We start from the raw sequence: 23,215 nt of genomic DNA on the forward strand, positions 1-23,215 counted from the left end.
GGGAGAAAAGGTCTAGCCTATTTAGTGCCTCCCTATAGCTTAAACCCTCCAACCCTGGCAACATCCTTGCAAATCTTTTCTGCACCATCTCAAGTTTCACAACATCCTTCCTATAGCAGGGAGACCGTAATTGAACGTTGGTTAGGCCATTTCTGGAATACTATGTCCCGTACAGCCACAACATGACCCCTCAACTCCTACACTCAATGCACTGACCAATAAAAGCAAGCACACCAAATTTCGTCTTCACTATCCTGTCGACTTGTGACTCCACTTTCAAGGAACTATGAACCTGCACTTTGAGGTCTCTTCGTTCAGCAACACTCCCCAGGACCTTGCCATTAAGTGTGCAAGTCCTGCCCTGATTTGCCTTTCCGAAATGCAGCACTTCACATTTCCATAAATTGAACTCCATCTGCCACTCTGCCCATTGGCCCAACTGATCAAAGTCCTGTACTCTGCGGTAACCTTCACTGTCTACTACACCTCCAATTTTGGCGCCTGCAGAGTTACTAACCATTACCTCCCATGTTCGCATATAAAAATGATTTGGATAAATGACAAAAATCACTGATCCTTGTGGCACACCACCAGTCACATGCCTCCAGTCTGAAAAGCAACCCTCCGCCACCACCCTCTGTCTTCTACCTTTTGAGCCAGTTCTGTATCCAAATGGCTGGTTCTTCCTACATGCTGTGTGATCTAACCTTGCTAACCAGTCTACCATGAGGAACCTTGTCAAATGCCTTACTCAAGTCCATATAGATCACATCCACTGCACTGCCCTCATCAACCCTCCTTGTTACGACTTCAAAAAAACACAATAGAGTTAGACTTGATTTCCCACACACAGCCATATTGACTATGACTATGACTAATCAGTCATTGCCTTTCCAAATACACGTAAATGCTGTCCCTCCAACAACTTGCCCACCACCGATGTCAGGCTCGTCGGTCTGTTGTTCCCTGGCTTTACCTTACCACCTTTCTTAAATAGTGGCACCATGTTAGCCAAGCTTTAGTCTTCTGACACCTCATCTGTGGCTATCGATGTTGCAAATATCTCAGTAAGGGGCCCAGTGATCTCTTCCCAAGTTTCCCACAGAGTTCTAGGGTATACCTGATCGGGTCCTGGGGATTTATCCACCTTTTGTGTTTTAGGGCGTTCAGCACTACCATCTGTGATGTGGACATTTTTCAAGAGGTCGCTACTTACTTCCCTGAATTCTCTATCTTCCATATCCTTCTCCACAGTAAACACTGATGCAGAATGCTTGTTTAGTGTCTTCCCCATCTCCAATTCCACACATAGGCAGCCTTGCTGATCTTTAAGGGGCCCTTCTCTCTCTCTCTCTAGTTAGCCTATTTTGATCTTAATGTATTTGTAGAATCCCTTTGGATTCTCTCTAATCCTATTTCCCAAAGTTGGCTGAATGGTTAGTGTGTGATGCTAACAGTATGGGTTCAATTGCCACACTGGCTGAGGTCACCATGAAAGACTCTCCTTCTCGACCTCTTCCCCTTGCCTGAGGCATGGTGACCGTCAGGTTAAACCACCAAACTCCAATCAAAGAGCAGCCGTATGGTCTGGTAGGACTGTGGCAACTTTACCCTGAACTTTCCGACTGCTTGAGTTGAGGTTAAAAGGTAAAGTTGGACAGTGTATGCTAACAGTTGAAATAAATTGAAATAAATTAAATTAACTTGTTGAGAGCTTGTAGCCCCACCAGTAATGCTAATTTAATCTCGAACCCAGTGTGACTCTCCACATTTGATAAATTAAATCAGTGAGGTTCTGGGATTGGGAGCAAATTATCTGGGAAGATCTATCAGAATAGACTGCTGGGGAGAGCTTGTTTGTTCTACCAAGATATATTTAATCTGTATTATCTTTAAAAAGTAAACCAAGAATAGTTTAGGATGACTACCGATGACTTTCTATTTGACCGAAAGTAAAGAAGCTGCATCTCTTTCTAATCAGCATTGAAATACAGATCTTCTCAACACCTGTAGATATTTAAATCCTCTTAATCCAGCTGTGTCAAAACTAAAACATGAATTATATATGTGTGCTTTATATTTGCAAAGTCAGTGGCATTGTAATACTGACCACAGTAGCATTGAGTGGCACATGGAGAAAAGAGGTGAGACAATTTTCTACAACCCTGAAAACTGACCCCATTCTGAATCAGGCAAGGTCAGTAAGAAAACAGAAATTGATGTTGCTGATCTAAGATTCTGTGTGTGGGAACAAATTTTTAATTTTTTCTTGCATGTTGAGCTTTGGCAAGGCCAACATTTATTGTCCATCCTAATATTTTTTGAAAAGCTGGTGGTAAGCTGCCTTGGTCTGCTGTGGTCCATCTAGTGTGTTCACCCACAATGCTGTTGAGGAGGGAGCTCCAGGATTTTAGACCCATTGAAGGTAGAGCAGTGGATGTGCTGTATGTGGATTTTAGTAAGGCATTTGATAAGGTTCCCCATGGTAGGTTCATTCAGAAAATACGGAGGCATGGGATTCAGGGAAATTTGGCTGTTTGGATACAGAATTGGTTGTCCAATAGAATACAGAGGGCAGTAGTAGATGGAAAGTATTCAGCCTGAAGCTCGGTGCCCAGTGGTGTTCCGCAGGGATCTGTTCTGGGACCTCTGCTCTTCGTGATCTTTATAAATGACTTGGAAGGGTGGGTTAGTAAGTTTGCCGAAGACACGAAGGTTGGTGGAGTTGTGGACAGCATGGAGGGCTGTTGTAGGTTGTAATGGGACATTGACAGGTTGCAGAGCTGGGCAAAGAAATGGCAGATGGAATTCAACCCAGAAAGGTGTGAAGTGATTCATTTTGGAAGGTCAAATTTGAATGCAGAATACAGGGTTCTTGGCAGTGTGGAAGAACAGAGGAATCTTGGGGTCCACGTCCATAGATCCCTCAAAGTTGCGACCCAAGTTGATAGGGTTGTAAAGAAGGCATATGGTATGTTGGCTTTCATTAGCAGGGTAATTGAGTTTAAGAGCCGTGAGGTTATGCTGCAGCTCTATAAAATCCTGGATAGACCTCACTTGGAATATTATGTTCAGTTCTGGTCACCTCATTATCGGAAGGATGTGAAAGCTTTAGAGAGGTGCAGAGGAAATTTACCAGGATGCTGCCTGGACTGGAGGGCAGGTCTTATGAAGAAAGGTTGAGGGAGCTAAGGCTTTTTTCATTGGAGAGAAGGATGAGAGGTGACTTGATAGCGGTGTACAAGATGATGAGAGGCATAGATAGAGTGGATAGTCAGAGGCGGAAATGGCTATTATGAGGGGGCATAATTTTAAGGTGATTGGAGGAAGGTATAGGGGAGATGTCAGAGGTAGGTTCTTTACTACACTGCTGGCAGCGCATTCCACGCACCCACCACTGTAGAGTCAGATACATTAGGCACATTTAAGCGACTCTTGGATAGGCACATGGATGATGGTAAAATATAGGGTATGCAGGGTAGTTTGATCTTAGGATAATACGTTGGCACAACATCGTGGGCCGAAGGGCCTGTACTGTGCTGCACTGTTCCATGTTCTATGACAACAAGGGATGACAATCGTGCCAAGTCAGAGTGGTGTGTGACTTGTGGGTTGAGGTGTTCCAATGTGTCTGCTCACATTGTTCTTCTACACAGCCAAGATTGCAAATTTGGGAAGGCTCATACCCAGTTTTCTTCTTTTGTTCAAATGCATGTCTGTTGAAAGTGAATAGTTATCAGACAGTGAGTGGGTGTAGTTGCAGGAACTGTAACACAAATACCAGTGGATGCAATGGCCTTAGTGGTACTGTTACTAAATTAGGAATTCAGAGACCGGGTAATGCTTTGGGTTTGAATCCCACCACAGCAGATGGGTGGAACTTGGATTTAGTTTTTAAAAATCTGGTATTAAAAGACGAAGATGGCCATGAAACCATTGTCACTTGTCTCAGACTGCTCTTTAGGGAAGGAAACTTTGTGACATGTGACTCCAGACCCACAGTGATATGGTTGATCCTTAACTGCCCTCTGAGCAATTTGGGATGTCTGCATCCCATGTCCAAATATATCTACTGGCTAGATAAGTGCTAGACATCATGGGTTTACAAAGCGCTGTTGAAGGCACCTTGGTGAGTTACCAAGGAAGAATTCAGATCTACAGCACAGAAAAGACCCTTCAGCCCCTCTCATCTGTGCTGGTCAAAAATAACTACCTAATTATTCTAATCCCACTTGCCAGCATTTGGCCCATAGCCTTGTGCAGTTGTGATGTCAATGCATATGTCTAAATACTTGTTGAATGAGGGTTTCTGTTTCTGCCATCCTTTACAGGCAGTGAGTTCGAGATTCCCATCAGCCTCTTGGGGTGAGAATTCTTCCCCTCACCCCCCTCTAAACCTACTGCCCTTTACCCTCAATCTATCTCTCCTGGTCATTGGTCCACCCACCAAGGGGCAAGGTTTCTTACTGTCTGCCCTATAGTTCCCCTCCATAAGTTGATACATCTCAATCGTGCCCTCTCAATCTTCTGTCCTTTTGAAGGAAAAACAACCCCAGTCCGACCAGTCCCTTCATTATTGACCCACTCCAGCCCAGACAATGGGGAAGCGCTAGTTTAATTTGGTGGATTGAGTTTCTATTAAGTGGGCTGCTCCATCCTGAACGGTAGCAATCTCCTGGAGTGCAGTTGGAGCTTTCTTGTATTTTTATAAAAAGTGGACCGCAGACTTCATGGAATTGGGAGGGAAAACTGCAGATTACAAGTAGTCAGCATACCCCTCCACTGATATTCCAATGGCAAGTCTCCCACTGTGGCCATCCACCCATCACCACTTTGCTTTCCCCATTCAACCTGCAAGTAAGAGTGCATTTATCCACTATTCGAGACCTGCATCGGAATGGAGTGTCATAAAACTGGAATTAGAAACTAGTCTTGTTGTCATGGCTACCAATAATGTTGATTGTTGTGAAAATCCATCTGGTTCACTCATGTCCTTTTTAGGGAAGGAAATCTGAAAATCTGGAGTCTCTCTCTCAAGCCAGACCCTGTAAGGAAAACAATGTTGTTTACTCTTAACTGCCCTCTGAAATGGCTTAGTAATCCATTCAGTTCAAGGGCAGTTAGGGATGGGCAACAAATGCTGCCCTTCCTAGTAACACCTTGTTCCCCTGAAATAAATCAGGAAAGAAAAGTTAAGTTAATATTGAGGACTGAACTGCAAAATGTTCAATGGAAAGATGGTTTGCTGACCTTGATTGTTTGGGACAGTTCAGGAGGGCAGAGGTCACAGTAAAACAATGGGAAGTATGGGGTCATTGCTGTGGATGTAAGTGATGTTTAACTAATCACGTTTCCTCTGCTATTTGTTTGGAATCCATAATTGTTTCCTTTATAAATTGTTTTGCCAGAAATTGAGAATCTTCAATTTCAGAGAAGCAGTATCAATGTTGGAAACTGTCTTACTTTGCTCCATAGTTGAATAGCTTTTTATGTATGAGCCAGGGCAGTAATATTACTTTGGTTCTGTTACAGTCACGTAGTCAGAAATAGAATGTCACATCAGGTATTCCAAATGCTTTTCCCCAAGAGGTCCATCTACATATTACAAAGAAGTTAAGTCTAGCTTACATAAGGTAATGGACTGTTAGCAAAACAAAAGGTTCTAATGGATGATCTTAGTAGTCTTGACTGGCATAATGTAACAATTGCTAAACATTATAAAAGTTGAGCCTCTGCTATTTATGAAGAATGTAAACATTGAGTGCACTTTTTATACAGAGACTTTTTGACCAGTTGTTGTTAATAGCTGCAGGACTTATCATTTGAAGTGTAGGGATGTAGGAATTCCTAAAGAAAAATTTGAGTCTGAAGTATGTATCTTTTGCCTTCAACCATCCTGGTCATTGGATAATATAACAATGGTCATATTGTTGACTAATCGCGAAATCAATCTCCATGAATTAGCATATGACAGATCCAGACAAGCTTGGGGATACCCATCTGTAACAGACACTTTAGGAACTACAGTCCAAAGTCACCTGTTTCCCTCAAGGCAACACACATCTTCATATTGCTGATATCTAGGCAAATGGGGAATATTCCATCACACTTAACTTGTGCCTTGTAGATGGTGGACAGGCTTTAGAGAGTCAAGAGGTGAGTTACTCACCACTGGATTCTCAGCCTCTGATCTGTTCCTGTAGTCACAATGTATATGTGGGTAGCCCAATCCAGTTTCTGGTCAATAGGAATTTCCAGGATGTTAATGGGGCAATTCAGTGGTAATGCCACTGAATGACAAGGGGAAATGGTCACATACCTAGATATTTTTCCACATAGTCAGATACTAGTGTTTGTAGCTGTACTAGAACAGCTTGGCTAGGGAAGGTGCAAGTTCTGGAGCATGAGCCTTCAATACTGTTGCCAGAATGTGGTCAGGATCAAAGCCTTTGCAGTATCTAATGCCTTCAGCCATTTCTTAGGGTGTGGTGTGAATCAAATTGGCTAAAGACTGGCCTCTGTTGCTTTCAGAGGAGGCTGAGATGAATCATCCACTCGGCACCTCTGGCTGAGTTTGGGGAGACACACACACACACACACTTCAGACCTTTGCTCTGATGTACTGGCAAGTGTTGAAGTCCTAAGAGGCAACAGCTGGATGACTGGTATCTTTGCAAAAAAACCTTCTGAAAACATGAGTAGAAATTTGCTATATCTTGACATCCAGATCAAGATATTTCCAAGTGCACGTAATTTTTGGAATGATGGAAATAATTTAACATTCTTGGCGGTGCTCTGGCTGGTGCAGAGATTGCTGGTATTCAGGATATGGAAGTAGACAATCTATGGTAATGAAGATGTGGGGTCTGAAGCTCATCTTGTATTCAAAACTGGTGCCAAGTCTGATAAAGTCTGGTTCTGCATCAGATGTTTTCTAGAGCAACTATAGGGGATGGTGGCTGGGAACTGACTTTCAAAGAGGACCATAAGCAGCAGCTTCTGCCTTCATCTGAATATACTCAGTTATGCTTCTAACATGTTTAATTCCTTTATCCGAAAATGATTCAAATGCCATTAAACTGGTCAGAGAAACTCTCTTCAGTTTTTCTATCTTGTCACTGAAAAGCCTGCAGTAAAACAGTAGAGAACTGAATTTATTTTAAATTTTTATGAGCAAAAACTTTTTCAGTTTATTAAACAATCTATTGTTCTTAATTTATGAGAGATGCGCTATTTTAATAGAGGACACTTTTGCTTCCAGCTGCCATGTTTATGGAACACTGGAAAAGATGCCAAATGAGGCTCATCTCCAAATGGGATCTCTCTGGGTTTGAAGAAGAAGAGGTTAGCCTTCAAAATTTGTTTTCTAAAGATTTTTAAACTTATATTAAATACACTACCTTTTATCACTGTTTTTTACAGTTTAATAACACTTGTTTCTTCTTCTGTTGCTGACGGCATGAAGGAACGATTAAAGGTTGGAACTTTTTAAAATTAAATACTGTATGCCTTTTACAAGCTTTGCCTAGTTATGCTTCTGAGTAATTCTTGTTTGGGGTGGGGAGGAATATAATCTAATGTGTTTTGAATCTTTAGTGCTTTTGCTGTTCTTCCTAAGTGTTGTGTTGTAGGAAAGAAGTGGTAATTTTGGTAATCGATAAGAATTATTTTAATGTTGGGATCTTTGCCTTCCAGACTGAAGGATTTTTCATGTCCACTCAATTATTTCAGTTGGGTAACTTGGGATTTCGATGATGACGACGAACCGTAGTGCAGCAACGTTAGGTTACTTTCGAAGCTAGGACTCTGGTGATAATAGTTTATGATTTCCCCTTTTGCTTCATTTTTAAACAAGCATGAAAGTAGCAGCATTTAGACATCTCGCTCTGCAGTGCGGAGGAAGTGCTTAAAGTATCAGGTGTAGTGGTACTGACCCTACCTCTCGGCCTGGAGGTCTGGTTTCAAGCCCTGCCTGCCCCATAGCTGGGCAATAATGTAACCTCACTGGTTGAAAATAACTGCAATGGTTAGGTGAGTATTTAGGGTGAAGCAGTAACCAGTGGGATGGGGATTAGGGGAGCTTTCATTTTCCTGTCTGTCATCCCCTGCAATGTCCAGTTGGGTGCCTGCTCTGACGATAACAGATCAGCAATAGCTGAATAAAACCTTCCGCAAAGTGAGCTTTTCCCCAGAACCTGAGCAAGGATTGTCTCCCTTTCTCTTCTAGTAATTTCATGATCCCAATTATGAACTTGGCATCTGGTCCATGACTAGAGTTTGATTTACTCGTTCCTCAATAGCTTGTTAATAGCCTCGGATCAAAGAAATTACTGCAAGTGGTGAGACGCCTCAGTTTTTTTCGGTTAGGAAAGGGCAAAAAAAACTGGACTGGAACCTTCAGTAAGTGGCATCTACTGATAGTAGAATAGAGGCAAACGCTTTATGCATTATCAAACCAAAAGGAGTGGCTCAGACTCTATTCGAGAACAACGGATGTTATCCACCTTTTGGGGAGCTTTTGGAAAATGTTGCAGCTTCCGTTTATGTAAACCATGAATCATCCCTTGTTCCTTGACGCAGTCAACAAGGACACTTCTAAGTTGAAGTTTAATAAAAGAAACAATTTTTTGCTAGATCATCCTAATATAATTTGGGTTCCCAATGATTGTAGATCATGTAATAAAATAAAACCCAAAAGAATTGTGTATGCTGGAAATCAGAAACAACAACAGAAGTTGCTGGAAAAGCTCAGCAGGTCTGGCAGCATCTGTGAAGAGAAAACAGAGTTAACGTTCCGGGTCTGGTGACCCTTCCTCTCCAGCAACTTCTGTTTTTGTTCCTGATAAAATAAGGAGCTGCTCTAGAAATGATTCAATGGCTGGAAAGAGTGCAGGAAGGCAAATAGCTATATTTTCAATTGCTTTCTCTTATAATTTGTAAATGCCAAGATCTTTATTTCTGTCTCTTTGGAAACACACAGGATCATCCACGACCTGAATATGAGGCCAGGGTTCTGAGTAAAGTTCTTAAGCAGGAACTCCAAAAGAAGGAAGAGGTATGAATGAACTTTCTAATGAATAAGCCTTGCATTTTGTCTTTAGACTCGGTAAAATGTTTGTATGAAGGTCTGCTTGGAAAATGCCAGAGTTCTTGTGTATGCAACTTCAATTGATTTGCATACTTTTCCAAGAAAAATTATTGTAGTTACTGTGTTTTAATCATTGAGTGCCTTTATTAAAAAGCTTGATGTTCCAGAGCTGTTTAATATAATCCATTGTAACATTGTCTGTTTACATCTAAGATTAGGATTTGAATTCCATCCAGTGTACTGAGCTTTCTTGCTGCACAGTTGGAAGCACAACCGATTAGGAGACAGAGGCTGCCTATTGTTCTTACTGGGAGATGTCTTGTCAAAGGCTGGTTAAATAAAGGAGAAAAATCTATTCTTATTAGATTAGGGGGCCTTTCTGAGTCTAGGATAATGGTACGTTGTCAGATGAAAGTGGATGGAGTTTCACTGTTAATCTGGCACATTATTAACATGCCCTGAATGGGTTTGATGCTAAAACTCCATTTTAAAATGGATTTCCCCATATTGAGTCCACAAGGAAAGTTTATCCCTTTTCATTCTCTTCAAAGAGAATCCATGAGTTAAATAACTTGGCAGTGGATCCCGTTGTAGTCTGTGATAATGCTGTGTGATTTGAATTTAACACTTCCTATGTGGTCCTTTTCTCTGCCTGACCTCAGAAGTCATCGGAACCAGTGGAAGAACAGCCAAACAAATGGAAAAACAGAGTTTGGTCTGCCATGGCCGGGGTGAAATTGGTACAAGTTGAAAATAAAACTGCTTATTCTTTTCTCCCAAGTTTGTTCAGAAAGACATGGGGCCAAGCTTATTTACTTCAAAACAAAGTATATGTCTAATGTCAGCTGCTATTACAACCCCATACCACAATACAATTACAGCAAATAACTATTGCAGGTTTGGTTCACTGTCAGGAAATAGACTAAATGAAGAAATTAGCTTTCCTTGTTTGGGTGCATGGTTTTAAAGTGCTTCCTTTTAGGATTACCAACATCCACCATGGGTCATTGGTTTGGCTTATCTCTCTGGCCCACCATGAAGGTCCCATTCATAATCAAGCTTCGTTAATTAAGATGAAATGACTGCACCATAAATAAGCTAGTGACCCATTTAAACCAAAAACAATCTAAATTTTGAAGGTGTATAATCCTATTTGAAGTGCCAGTCTTTCTCAACAAGCTATACTTTTCCAAAGCTTTTTCACATTGTATCTAATGTATCTGATAATTGGTAATACAGTGCATTTAGAGTGGCTGTGCATGTGAGTAATTATGTGGACACCTTTTTTAATTCAGTTTTGTTCCCAGTCACCTTGGTTTGGTTGCCACTGTGCATGTCATTAGTGACCTTTGCACCATGTGATGTGTTTTGTGATGCTTGACTAGTAGCTTCATGTATTGTAGGGGGTTTACTGTTGCTAAGCTTCTCATTTTGATGTTTGTCCTTTAGTAAATATCATGCATTAGTCATATCAAAAAGCTTGAATTTGCATCTACTTGGTAAGACCTCTAAATAATACTGATGCCCTGCAAGTACTGTTTAATGGAAAGTGTGACAACATGGGTGTCCCACAAATTAAAGCAGAAATGATATAGTAGCAATCTTTCTTTTTTTTTTTCTAAAATCCTAAAGAGCTAGACTTGCAAAGCAGCTTCACTCAATCACATAATTTGCTATTGTAACTTGATATTCATACTTCAGGTTCATCAGAAAGAGGGGTAACTTGTCTTTGTTTGGACATTTGTATGAAGTACTGACACCATCTTCATGTCTCTTTTTGCTATGCTAGCACTTATGAATTTAAAAAGGTCAATTGTCGATTTACATATCAGTAAAGGTGAATGGATGTACAGGGTATTTTGGACTGAAGAATGAAGTAGCTAAATGCTGTCTAGATAGTAAGAATCTAAGCAAGAGATGATGAGTGAGATTACAGATGTACAAATCTCAAATTGGCACTGTTCAATAAGATCATAAAGACCGACGAAATGCTGGAATTCATTCCGGAAGGACAATAGGGAAGTTATGTTAGACTTGTGTGGAATCTTGACCGTAGCATACTTGGACAGTTGTAAAAACTTCTGGTCTCCATATTCTAAACGGTTATATGTGGGCACTGGAGAATGTACTGAAGAGATTACAGGGGAATTCTGAAACTTGGATATTGCATGTATCAGGATCAAACAGTCTGAGACTGTTTGCTCTAAAAGTTAACACTGATGAGCAATCAAGTGTTTTTAGGATTTTTTTTTTCAGTTGGCATTGATCAACTTTGGCTTGCCTGAAGTGGAAGAATTTTGAGCAAGCTAACTAAATTGAGTAGGGTATTCAGGAGAAATGTCTTTAAAGAATGGTGAGAATATGAAGCATGTTGCATTTTTTAAAAAAAAAAAAAAAAAAAAAAAAAAAAATGGCTAAAGCAAATTTCAGGCACAAATCAGGAGTGTGACGGAACACACTCCACATACCTGGATGGATGCAGCTCCAACAATATTGAAGGAGCCACCACATTGACAAACATCCATTCCCTCTACCATTGATGCTCAGTCGTGTCAGTGCATACAATCTACAAGATGCATTGCAGAAATTCACTTTTGACATCATCCAAACCAGTGACCTCTACCACCTCAAAGCACAAGGCATTGACTGTTAAACACCTGATGTTAAAATATTAGTTGGACAAAGTCTAATAATCAGCAACACCTGGTTATAGATGTTTTCTAATCACAAAGTTCAGATGTTATGATACACCTCTGGAGCAGGTGGGACTTGAACCCAGCCTCCTGGCTCAGAGGCAGGGACACTGTTACTGCACAGCAAGAACCCTTCCACTGTGAGTTGTAAATGGGTGACAAATATCCACCCAATTCTCTTCTCATCCAAATATTCCCTAACTGACCTATAACCAATGCCCACCATCTAGTTATATTAGGTCTTGTGCATTTCAGACTCATCCCATCAGATTTCACACCACCACCTGTAGGTTTCTGGCCAAACAACTCTCCATCCTGACACACAACTATCACTCTTCCTTCATTGTCACTGAGTCGGAATGTTGGCGTATTGGGTTCTAGCAGCATTGGGTGCCACAACAACTAAAGAACTACAGAATTTCATGAAGGAAGCTCATTGCTACCTTCTGCAAGGTAATTAAGTTTGAAGAATATGTTGACCCAGCCAGCAACTCTCATTCAGTGAATGAAACATTAAAAAAAATTAATACAACCTTCTATTCTCAATTTCTTTATCTGAGCTACCATTCACTGACTCAACTTCTGCATTTTAAGGCTATCTTTTGAATTAACAAGACAAAGAAAAGCTACTCTCTGTTGTATTGACAGGCAGCTGTTCCTGCCATTATTTAGTTTTCAGTATGAATGGCATAAAACAATTCATAACATCCAGTCCTCCATCTTTCCAAACTTCTCTCAACTTCTCAAATGAACCAAGAATAGATGACCATTGGTTTATGTGATTATCAATTGATGCTTCAAACTTTACCCTTGTAACAGTCCACTTTTTTCTAAATTAATTTCATCGTTTGTAGATAGGAAATGTATATTCCAAAATAAAGATTTGCAAAAGAACTTTGGAACTTAAATTGTTGGAAGAGAAGTCTGCATCTAATTTTGAATTCGGTGCTTGTATTTTTGATGGGACAAACACCGGCCTTGTAAGAAGCACAATGAATTTGCATTTTCTATGGTATTCTAATATCATTTTACAAACAGTGTAAAAATGAACTGTACAGGATCTGGCTGATTTGTCCTGCAGCTGGTAGTATGTTCTGGGCAGAATGACCAACAGGGTAAAGTGTTTGCTGGCAGTCAGATTTGGACAGGAATGGCTGAGTCCAAAGTTAATTATCCGCAACTGGAAGGTAGCATTCAGCTGAAGGAACACTTGGTACGTCCAAGGCTGGATGCTTAACAAGCAGAAACCAAAAGAACTGCAGATGCTGTCGATCGGAAATACAAAGAAAAAGCTGGAAAAGCTCAGCAGGTTGGGTGGCATCTGTGGAGAGAAATCGGTTAGCGTTTCACGTCGCTGGACCCAAAACGTTAACTCTGATTTCTCTTCACAGATGCTAGCAGAGCTGTTGAGGTTTTCTAGCAATTTCTCTTGCTTTACAAGCAGTTTGATCACTCGGGCAGTTCAAGGTTGGAAGGATGAGAAAGGAGAAAGCGTAGAGGGACCTCCATAGTTCACGTAGAAGTTTATCCCACCTGTAGGATGTTTTTCACCAGTAGTTGGGAGGGGAAGTAAATCTCTCGGGTGTTCAGGCAATGAGTTTAAGAAGAAGAAAGAGAAACCACTGCCGGAGCTGCTGCCGCTGGAGGCTTGCTGGATGAGTTGTGTACCTGGTGCCTCGTTGACTGAATGTCAATGTAGTATCAACCTGATGAAGGTGAAAGTTTTCAGATGTTTTCTTATCCATTGCGCAAGAACATTTTAATATCTCTTAGCACAAACGATACTTAGCTGACATAAATCTAAGAAGTAGTTGCTTTTTGCAATCGTTCCGCCAAAAATATTACAGACCTTCATTATACTGAAGATCTCTGACATCTGACAGTGTTCTTTTGTGGTGCAGATAGGACTTTGAAAGATTTCTGTTAGCATTGAAAGAATATGTTGGTGCAGAAGTGAAGTTTTTTTTAAGCAAGGCTTCATGATAGCTAATGTCAGCTTTCATTTCAGAGTATTGAGCATCGGACTCCTGTAATTATGTAGTGCAGCAAACTAAAACAGATCATGGTGAAATGAAATTTTTGGATAGAAGGATAAGCAAGTAGGGGGCGAGATGAAGCAGGGGGAGAGAAGACTCCTGTGAAACATGAAATTCGGTACAGACTAGCTAACTTGTCTCTGTGCTGCAGATTCTATGTAATCTGTTCGATCCCTGACATTTTAAGAAGCTGTTCGGAATATTACAGTTAAGAAAGTGTTATTAAAACACAGGAGTATGAGTTTGCCAATTGGCAATGTCAGTGAGTAGGAGAATACATTCAAGCATAGATCAAACAATTGAGCAGAATGACCATTGACTTTCGATCCAGGAGTCAATTGTATTGAACATTCTGCATTAATTCAATAATATTGAGGTGAAATCTGATGGACTTCTCAATTCCAATCAGGACTAATTTTTGAGCGGAAGCTCCCAGCACTTTTTTTGAGTTGAAAGACAGCCTTGAGGAATTAACTTGTTTTTTTTTACTGGCTCTGCTTTGAATTTAGACTGAAAAGGAGAAACTGACTTGGAGGGATCGTACCCCCGCTTACATCACCAACATCGTCGCTGTTCTATTTATGGTATGAATGCGAGTGGATATTTTACAAGCCTTGCTTTTCTGTATTTTAGATAACATTGATTTATTATGAGACCTTGTAACATTATGCACATTTACAAACTTAGCAAACTTTTAAAAAAAAGTTATACAGCACAACTGGAGGCCATTTGGTCTATTGTACTTTTTAATTTGGCTCTTTTTCAGAACTATCCAATTAATCCCACTCCCTTGTTCTTTCCCGGTTGCCGTGCGTTTCTTCCCTTTCAAATATTATCCGATTTCCTTTAGAAAGTTGCTCTTGAATCTGCCTTCACTGCTATTCCTCCAGATCAGCACGGCTCACTGCTCAAACAATCAGCTCCTTTAGCTTCCAACAATGATCATGTTGACAAATATCTTAAAGCTGTTTCCTTCAGTAACTGGCCCTTTCACCAGTGAGAATGCTCTCTTGGTAACACTACCTGAGCCCTCCATTTTAATTAAATGACTTAAGCTACAACACAGCTGCAGCACTAAATACTTTTTAAAACTTTAGTGTAGCATTGCAATGCTTAAGTTGGACATTTCTTCCTTCTAATTCTGATGCTGTTAAAAGCGCACACGAGTACAAGATGGGAATCAAAACTGATTCCAGGGCTAATGAGGATGAGCATTGAGGAAATGTTAGAAAACCACAACAATTCGGAATGACTTGGAAATACCTCATTGAGAACCTTTTTATGCTATCATCTGTTAATAATATTTGAGATCAGAACTGGAGAGTGAGGCTGTAGAAGAGAACTTTAGGAAATCAGTTTAAGCAAAATTAAAAATAGATATGAAGAATAACTGAGTGATTAAATATTTGAAAGAATCTGCTTGGTAACGGAGCCAAAAATGATTATGGACATCCAGAATGGAACAGAATATGGTAAAAAGCAAGTTAGGTTATTGTAGGGTTGAGACTGCATTAATCAAATACTTTCTTCTGGTATTTGGTCCATGTGTTCTCTTAATGCTATTTTGTTATAACCATTGCACATTTTGTAGCTTACAATTCAAACGGTCCAAATGGAGCCAACCTAATAAGTGGGGCATTCCAGTCAATAGTCCAAAGGAGAACTCTCCAAGATCGAAGAAATGAATTAATTCTCCTTAATCCCTTTAAATACAAACACCTCTCACTTCCTGGCTTGCAGGTCACTTCCATCTGCTTGTGCATCCACTGAGCACAGGATCCTCACTGACATCCTGGTTTTATCGTTGTAATCAATTTCCTTCACCTCTGCGCTATTGTCTGACTTATTTTCCACATTCACCCTTTCCATGGGATGCACTTCTACTTCTCCATTTTACCACTTCTGCCTCCTCCCTCAGGCTCTGTTTTCTACCATTTCACCAGCTGGTCATCAACTCTATTGAGTGTATCTGCACCTGGCCACATCCTCCTTATCCCTGCCAAACTCTTAGTTTTCCAATTCAGGATCATCATTAAAGCTCTTATTTCCACCTTAAAACTCCAATATCACCTTGACTCATCAGATTGCTGTGATCAATTCTCGCTCTGATTATCCAATATCCCATAAAATACCCAGAGGTATCTTTGGGCACTATGTAAATATAAGTTGTTCAGCTGCTGACTTCGCCAACAATAAATAAAGCAATTACCACTCTGATTCAATGATTAAAATGAAATTATTCTCAATAAAAACTATAACCATGTGCTTATATCACTTTTTAAAAAAGCTTTTTAATTTTATTTTGAGGCACAAAAGCTCTGGTTTGTTAACTAAAATTGTCTGCCTTCTCCAGATTGGTCTGACCTTTGCAATAGTATTTGGAGTGATCCTGTACAGAATCTCCATTGCAGCAGCTATGGCTGTGAGCCCTGACCCTTATGCGAGAAGCAATGTTCGGGTCATTGTCACAGCTACTGCGGTTATCATCAATTTGGTGGTCATTCTCATTTTGGATGAAGTGTATGGCTCCATTGCCAGATGGCTGACAGTAATTGGTAAGGACAAGCTCTTGACATCACTTTTCATTTCTTAGTTAATTTCACTCTCTTGATGTAGTGTCACCAGAATGTTTATTTTTAAATGCACACATTACGTTCAAATGGTGTTGAGTAATTTCTAAACTCTGTTTGGAAGCAAAAAGGTTTACAGAATACAAGACCATTCTGTTTGGTGCATTTGTACAATTCGTTGGCTAATCAAATCCATTAGATTCTGCTTGCCCCAATGCTAATATTATCTATTAATAAATAGTCTTTATTTGAGGTGGTACAGTGGCTCAGTGGTTAGCACTGCTGCCTCACAGCACCAGGGACCCATGTTCAATTCACCCCTCAGATGACTGTCTATGTGGAGTTTGCACATTCACCCCATGTCTGCATGCGTTTCCTCTCACAGTCCAAAGATGTGCAGGTTAGGTGGACTGGCCATTCTAAATTGCCCATAGTGTGCAGGCCAGGTGGATTAGCCATGGAAAATACAAGGTTACAGGGATAGGTGGAGGAATGGGTCTAGGTGAGATGCTTTTCAGAGAGTTGGTGTGGACTCGATGGGCTGAATGGCCTTTTTCTGCACTGTAGGGATTCTATGAAAAAACCTGCCATAAATATTATTGTTGCTTTTTTGTTTACCCAATATTAAAGAGCAAAGACCATTTACCCTACCACCTCATCCACTTCTTATTCCAAACATTTTCTGCTGTTCATCATTTATATTGCTCGTAGGTTGGTCTGTAACTCCACATTTGATTTTTTTTTTAAATTTCACGGGATGTGGGTATTGTTGACTGAGCCAGCATTTTCTGCCTACCCCTGAGTGGCTTGATATACGGGCATTAAGAGCCAACCACATAGCTGTGGGTTGGGAGTCGTGTGTAGGCCAGACCAGGTAAAGGATGGCACATTTCCTTCCCTGAAGGATATTAGTGAACCGGATGGGTTTTTATAAGAGTAGGTAATGATTTTTTGAATTAGCTTTCAATTCGAGGTTTGTGAATTGACATTACCTGAGATGATGTGGTGGTATTTGAACCCATGACCCCAGAGAATTAGCCTGGCTTTCTGATATTACCATTTCCCCATTTAGCTGTCTTTCCCATAAAAGCTTCAGCTCTGCTTCAGCTGAGAAGTGGTTCAATTGGAGCTTGAAGTTAATTGAATTTAGTAGCTGTTTGATAAGTTTACACATTGCCCATTACTAGTAGATTTTACATTCCAGATCATAGAATTTGTACACTTGACATTTTGAAGTATGATAGATGCTCCCAAAACTTTTGCGAATAAACAAGTAGTCTGTAATGGTAATGGGTTATTGGAATGAGGTCAGAAGAAGTTTAAAAAAGAGAAGAAACTGACATTGCTGGCAGTTCAAACGCGATTCACTTAGCTGTTTGCTAGCATGAAGGGATTGCCTTAGCAAGAATGGTTAAATAGTTAAGTTTTTAGTCATTCAAATTTAGAGGAATGAAGGGGGAATATTTTTGAGCTTATACGATTCTGAGGGGGCTTGACAGGGTGGATGTTGACTAGATGGTTCCATGACTGGGGGAGGCTTGAACAAGGGGGAAACAAGCTACAGAGTAAGGGGGTACTCATTTAAAATTGACCCCCAACAATAACAACCTTTCTCCTGTTGTGCCAGGTATGACTCCAACCAGCAGAGGGACCCCCCACCTTCCCCGTCACCCCAGTTTACATTGACTGCAGTTTTGTTGGGACTAAAACAAAAATAGAGATTACTGGAAAAGTTCAGCAGGTCCGGCAGAAATCGGAGTTAACGTTTTGGGTAGGGTAACCCTTCCTCGGAACTTACTGGGCTCCTTGATGCCACACTTGGTTGAATGATGTCAAGGGCAGCCTCACCCATAGAATTCAGCTCCGTTTGGCCATCTTTAGACTGAGGCTGTAATGAAGGGATGAGAAGTGTCGAGAGCTCAGGGCATTGTTAGGAGATTACAGAGAAAGTCAGGGGTGAGGCCCTCTTTTATAAGATGAAAACATTCTATTTAATATCTTACAGACTTTCACCGGTTCTCAGTCCTATGAGAATTAGTGAAAGTTCAGATCATTGGGGAGGTGGTATGGGTTGGGAGGAGTGGTGCTGACCAAGAGAAATTGGGCTATTTCAGTCATTATTTGTCCGATGCTACAATCCTATTTTGTTTTACCCCTTCTACAGAGATTCCCAAAACAGATAAAAGTTTTGAAGAAAAGTTAATCTTTAAGGCTTTTCTGCTGAAGTTTGTGAATGCCTACACTCCAATCTTTTATGTTGCATTTTTCAAAGGCAGGTGAGTGATTTTAGAACAAAATGTTCCCCCTCACGTGCCAACCTAGCAAGGACTCTGATACAATGAAATCCCACTACGGTCAAAACAGGTTGTGTTCTTGTTGAAGTAATGTGCAGTCTTTGAAGTCTGCCCCGAGGCAGTGTCCCAGTCTTAACCAAGTTAAACTACTTCCTTCTGTCTCAAATGCAGAATTGGGAATGCTTGCTGTTGATTGCAATATTCAGTCCTATTCTCAATTGCTGGGACAACGTAGCAAGGACTGGACATTATTCAGGCTTTGGTTGATAAAGTAGTGAGTAACATTTTGTGAGACAAAGCCAGGATGGAAGTTGGCTTTTTCAACTTGATCATGAGCTCCCTTCTGCGTGAGGTATCCATGTGCATCATCTGCAGGATGCACTTCAACTTCCCAAACTGCACCCTCTAAGGGCAAGGGCCACAGGTGCAGGAAAACTCCATCAGCTGCAAGTTCATCTTTAAGTTCCATTATCTTCCTGACGAGGAACTATATGTTCCCTTTGAGTTAAAATTGTGGAACTTCCTCCATGTGGGGCATAGCTTCATATGGAGTGTTGAGTCTGTGAAGACAGCTCACCATGCCCTGCTCGATGGAAGCAGTTGCTGAAATTGTCTGTGACACTCTTTTTTTAAAAAACAGTTCTGCAGTTGGGTTGGCTAATTGTTTCTGGTGGGGATGAAAATCTATTTCTGATGGAGCCACCTTGTGATTTTGACTCTTTTCAACCGAAGTACAATTTAACACTGTGTGCCTTTTAAATTGTAAATATAATTCTTACCAAATATCAGATAACAAGCTGTAGAGCTGGATGAACACAGCAGGCTAGGCAGCATCAGAGGAGCAGGAAAGCTGATGTTTCTCCTTTCTGAAGAAGGGCCCAGACCCGAAAACGTCAGCTTTCCTGCTCCTATGATGCTGCTTGGCCTGCTGTGTTCATCCAGCTCTACACATTGTTATCTCAGATTCTCCAGCATCGGCAGTTCCTACTATCTCTTACCAAATATGGTTTGCTTCTAGGTTCACAGGCCGCCCTGGAAAATATACCTATATTTTTCCTCACATGAGAATGGAAGAGGCAAGTTGGTTATTTTTTAAAAAATAATTGAAAACTAGTCTTGGAATCATATGGCAAACTTTGCAGTGAGAGAAAGGACTGACTTTTGTTCAATTTGTTGTTAAGTGTGCTCCTGGAGGCTGCCTGATGGAACTCTGCATTCAACTGAGCATCATCATGCTGGGCAAACAGCTGATTCAGAACAACCTGTTTGAAATTGGCATTCCGTAAGCATTTACCTTTATCCTGTACAGACTGGTGAAGGACGTGAGACTAGTTCAATTACTTGTGAACTTGTGCTTTATTTTTCCTGTTTTTCTTTCCTCCGTATTGCTTTCACCAATTATTTAAGCTTCCAGTGTCTTTTGAGCCTCTGGTTTTAGGCCTGTATCCTTGGGAGGAGGTGTCTAACCTGTACTCCAGCCTTTCCCAGAGTCACTGGGTAAACAGCTACCAGAAGGTGTATGACACCAGTGGCAAGCAGTCTCTCTATGAACTTGTGACTTTTGCTTGCAGCCTCTCCTCACTGGGACGGCTGTGATCAAGAGCTCACCAATGGAACAGACAGTCACGCAAACACTATCCTAATACATTCCAAGAGATATTTTGGGTGACAGCTAACAGCTGTTATTGCATTGGCCTGTTGTACTCTCTGCCTGGTACTTGATTCTAGTGAAATCGACCTGATGTGCTATCGTATAACCAGGTGTAGATAATAAAAGGTGCAGCCCCATCCATTTTGAACAATCACCCAAGCTGTGCTCCTTCTCCAATATGCTGACAGTCCTATGTACATCTGTCTTTCAGGTGTTTTATATGATGTGACATCTAAACAGTAAATTATGCTTTTTGGTATTTTGTGATATTGACAAGCTCCGGAATGTTGTGTGGGAAGAGGGTTGATGACGTGTTTATCCAATTCATACTGTCAAATCAAGACCATAATTAAGATCAAAGTTGCATGTATAAATTTTTTTATGATTTGCATATTTGGTCAGAGTATTCAAAATAGAACATTTGATCCAGACCTTGTGGGATGTTTTGATTTATTATTGTCACATAATGTAATTGATTTATAGAGCTCACTATAATCCATTTATCAGATCAGAATTATTGAGCTGTAAACCTATGATCATAACTCCTTAATTTGTATTAATGCTTCTGCAAAGTCAAGGAGACATTTCTAGGTAAAAGGTAGGACAGTTATGGCAAAGGGTGGTGTGTGCAGTGTTGGTGCTGGAAAGTGTGGCTAATGGGTGCTTCAAATCCATGGATATCTCAAAGAACTGCCTGAAGGCATTCCTGAAATAAATCAGTGGGACCTACATCAGGTGAGATTTGACTTATTGTAGTCATGTGTACCTAACTACTGTGGAAGGCTGTCTTGCAAGCAGTACAGGCAGATTACTGCAAACAAGGAAGTACAGATCATCGGGTGCTTAGAGCGAGGCATACAGGCTTCACTGCACAGGAGGTGCACAAAGCAAGACCAACATTATTTGAAGTTAGAGAGTCCATTCATCAGCCTAATAACGGCAGAGAAGAGGCTGTTCTTGAACCTGTTGGTGCAGGCTTCTGTATCATCTGCCTGATTGAAGAGGTCGTAAGAGAGCATTACTGGAGTGAGCGAGGTCTTTGGTAGCCTTTCCACAGTAATGAGAGGTAAATGGAATCCGTGGATGGGAGGTTGGCTTCTGTGGTCTGGGCTGTGCACACCACCTTCTGTAGTTCTTATGGTCCTGGGCAGAGCAGTTGCCATACCCGGCTGTTATGCACCCGGACAGTATGCTTTCAATGGTGCATTTGTAGAATCTGGTGAGGTACCCTAATAACATGCCAAGTTTCCTGAGCCACCTGAGGAAGAAGAGATGTTGTGCCTCCTTGACTGTCACACCTATGAGAGGAGGCTTTGGTCTGGTTGTGGCTCTAAACTTTCATGGGACTTTTCATCCAAAAGCCAATAGCAATAGACACCTGAAGGATTAATTGCAGTTTCTAAGTAACCCACCATCTCTCATTGAAAAGGAGTAGGGAAAGATACTGCTTTTTGTTTCACCTCATTTGGCTCTTGGACTCGAAGTAGTAAGGTGCCTTGAATTAGGCCACACCACAATACATGGGCCTCAGTCTTGACTAAGTGATGCTGTCTCTGGAATTTATGATGGCATTGAGTGAAGCCTGTACTATCCCATTAAACCATTCGAGCTGGAAAGTCAGATTTCTTCAAATAAAGCGCTTTTCATTTTTTTTATTAGCTTCATTTGATCTACATCTTCTGGGCTTTATTGAACTGGTCAATGTTTTTGTTTGAAAAGTGGACATGTGACCATATAAAGCAGGAATATGCCACTTGGCCCCTACAGTGTAGTGCTCCATTCAGTAAGTTTGTGGCTGATCTGATTACTCCATGTTTCCACCTATCCCCAATAACCTTTCATCCCTCTGCTTATCAAGAATCTAATTACCTGTGCCTGAAAAATATTGAACAAATCTGCCTCCACTCTTTTTTTTTTTAAGAGGTGGAGAGTTACATAGACTCAACCCTCAGAAAAACAACCATCTCCATAGAATCCCTGCAGTGTGCAAGCAGGCCATTCAGCCCATTGAGTCCACACTGACCCTCCGAAGAGCACCCCACCCCCTATCCTATCCTCTCCTATCCCTACATAGTTGTTCTTTCACAAAACCATGTTGACTCTGCCTCGTTACGTTGAGCATAACCGTGTCCTGTTATAACTTCTTTCATTATAGTTTTAACATTTCCTCAATGCCAGATATTAAACAGTCTGTAGTTTCCTGCTTCCTGTCTACCTAATTTTTTTGGATAAAGGAGTTAATTTGCTAACTTCTAATCGAATGAAACGTTCCTCAAATGTAGGGAATTTGGGAAAACTTAAAACCAATGCATCTGTTATCTCGGTTGCCACTTCTTTTTAAGGTCCTTGGATGAAATCCTTAAGTCCCTGAGGCCTGGACAAACCCTTGGTTCCAACAATTTGCCCGTACCACTTCCCTGGTAATTTATAATTTTCTTGAGTTCCTCCTTCTCTCCCTTCCATTTCCTGATTTAACAGCTATTTCTGGGGTATTGCTCATATCCTGTATTTTACTGAGAATCTGGTTAAGTAGTACATTACTGTAAAAAGGAGTTGATTAATATCTGCACATATCATCTGAGGAATCTTGTCTCTTTGTACTTGTTATTTCAACTCCCTTAGTTGCCCAATGCAGTGATCTGTTCAGTGAACAGCCCCCAAGATATCATCGGTATTTATAGTGAAATCAGTATATTTTGAAAAATACTGAACTTAAATAATTTGCTTTATTCTTCACATCTTTATCCTCCACATACCACTGAGAAACAAAAAAAAAACACAAGATATCATCTCACCAAATAGATTCATGATGCTCCATTGCACTATTTCTGATCTTGTCGGAAACAACCAGAAAATGTTGAAACTGACTCTTCTCGTGAATTA

At 40.7% G+C, this 23,215-nt stretch overlaps 1 protein-coding gene across 7 annotated transcripts in view; it reads left to right on the forward strand.

The window, feature by feature from the left end:
* ano1a (anoctamin 1, calcium activated chloride channel a) overlaps window positions 1–20,654 on the forward strand; it is a 159,881-nt gene extending 139,227 nt beyond the window's left edge. For 4 of the 7 annotated variants that reach the window (XM_048607149.1, XM_048607145.1, XM_048607143.1 and 1 more), the window contains 9 exons: window positions 7,262–7,344; window positions 7,466–7,477; window positions 8,981–9,055; window positions 9,751–9,828; window positions 14,327–14,401; window positions 16,171–16,372; window positions 18,552–18,663; window positions 19,700–19,757; window positions 19,863–20,654. In XM_048607149.1, coding sequence (XP_048463106.1) covers window positions 7,262–7,344; window positions 7,466–7,477; window positions 8,981–9,055; window positions 9,751–9,828; window positions 14,327–14,401; window positions 16,171–16,372; window positions 18,552–18,663; window positions 19,700–19,757; window positions 19,863–19,967 — 800 coding nt within the window. In that variant the 3' untranslated portion in view covers window positions 19,968–20,654. The remainder of the gene's footprint in view (window positions 1–7,261; window positions 7,345–7,465; window positions 7,478–8,980; window positions 9,056–9,750; window positions 9,829–14,326; window positions 14,402–16,170; window positions 16,373–18,551; window positions 18,664–19,699; window positions 19,758–19,862) is intronic. The other 3 variants (XM_048607146.1, XM_048607144.1, XM_048607148.1) reach the window with 3 other exon arrangements.
* The last annotated feature ends 2,561 nt before the right edge of the window (window positions 20,655–23,215 follow it).

The sequence above is a fragment of the Rhincodon typus genome, chromosome 17 (genome assembly GCF_021869965.1).
Source record: "Rhincodon typus isolate 14 chromosome 17, sRhiTyp1.1, whole genome shotgun sequence".
NCBI classification, from domain to species: Eukaryota; Metazoa; Chordata; class Chondrichthyes; order Orectolobiformes; family Rhincodontidae; genus Rhincodon; species Rhincodon typus.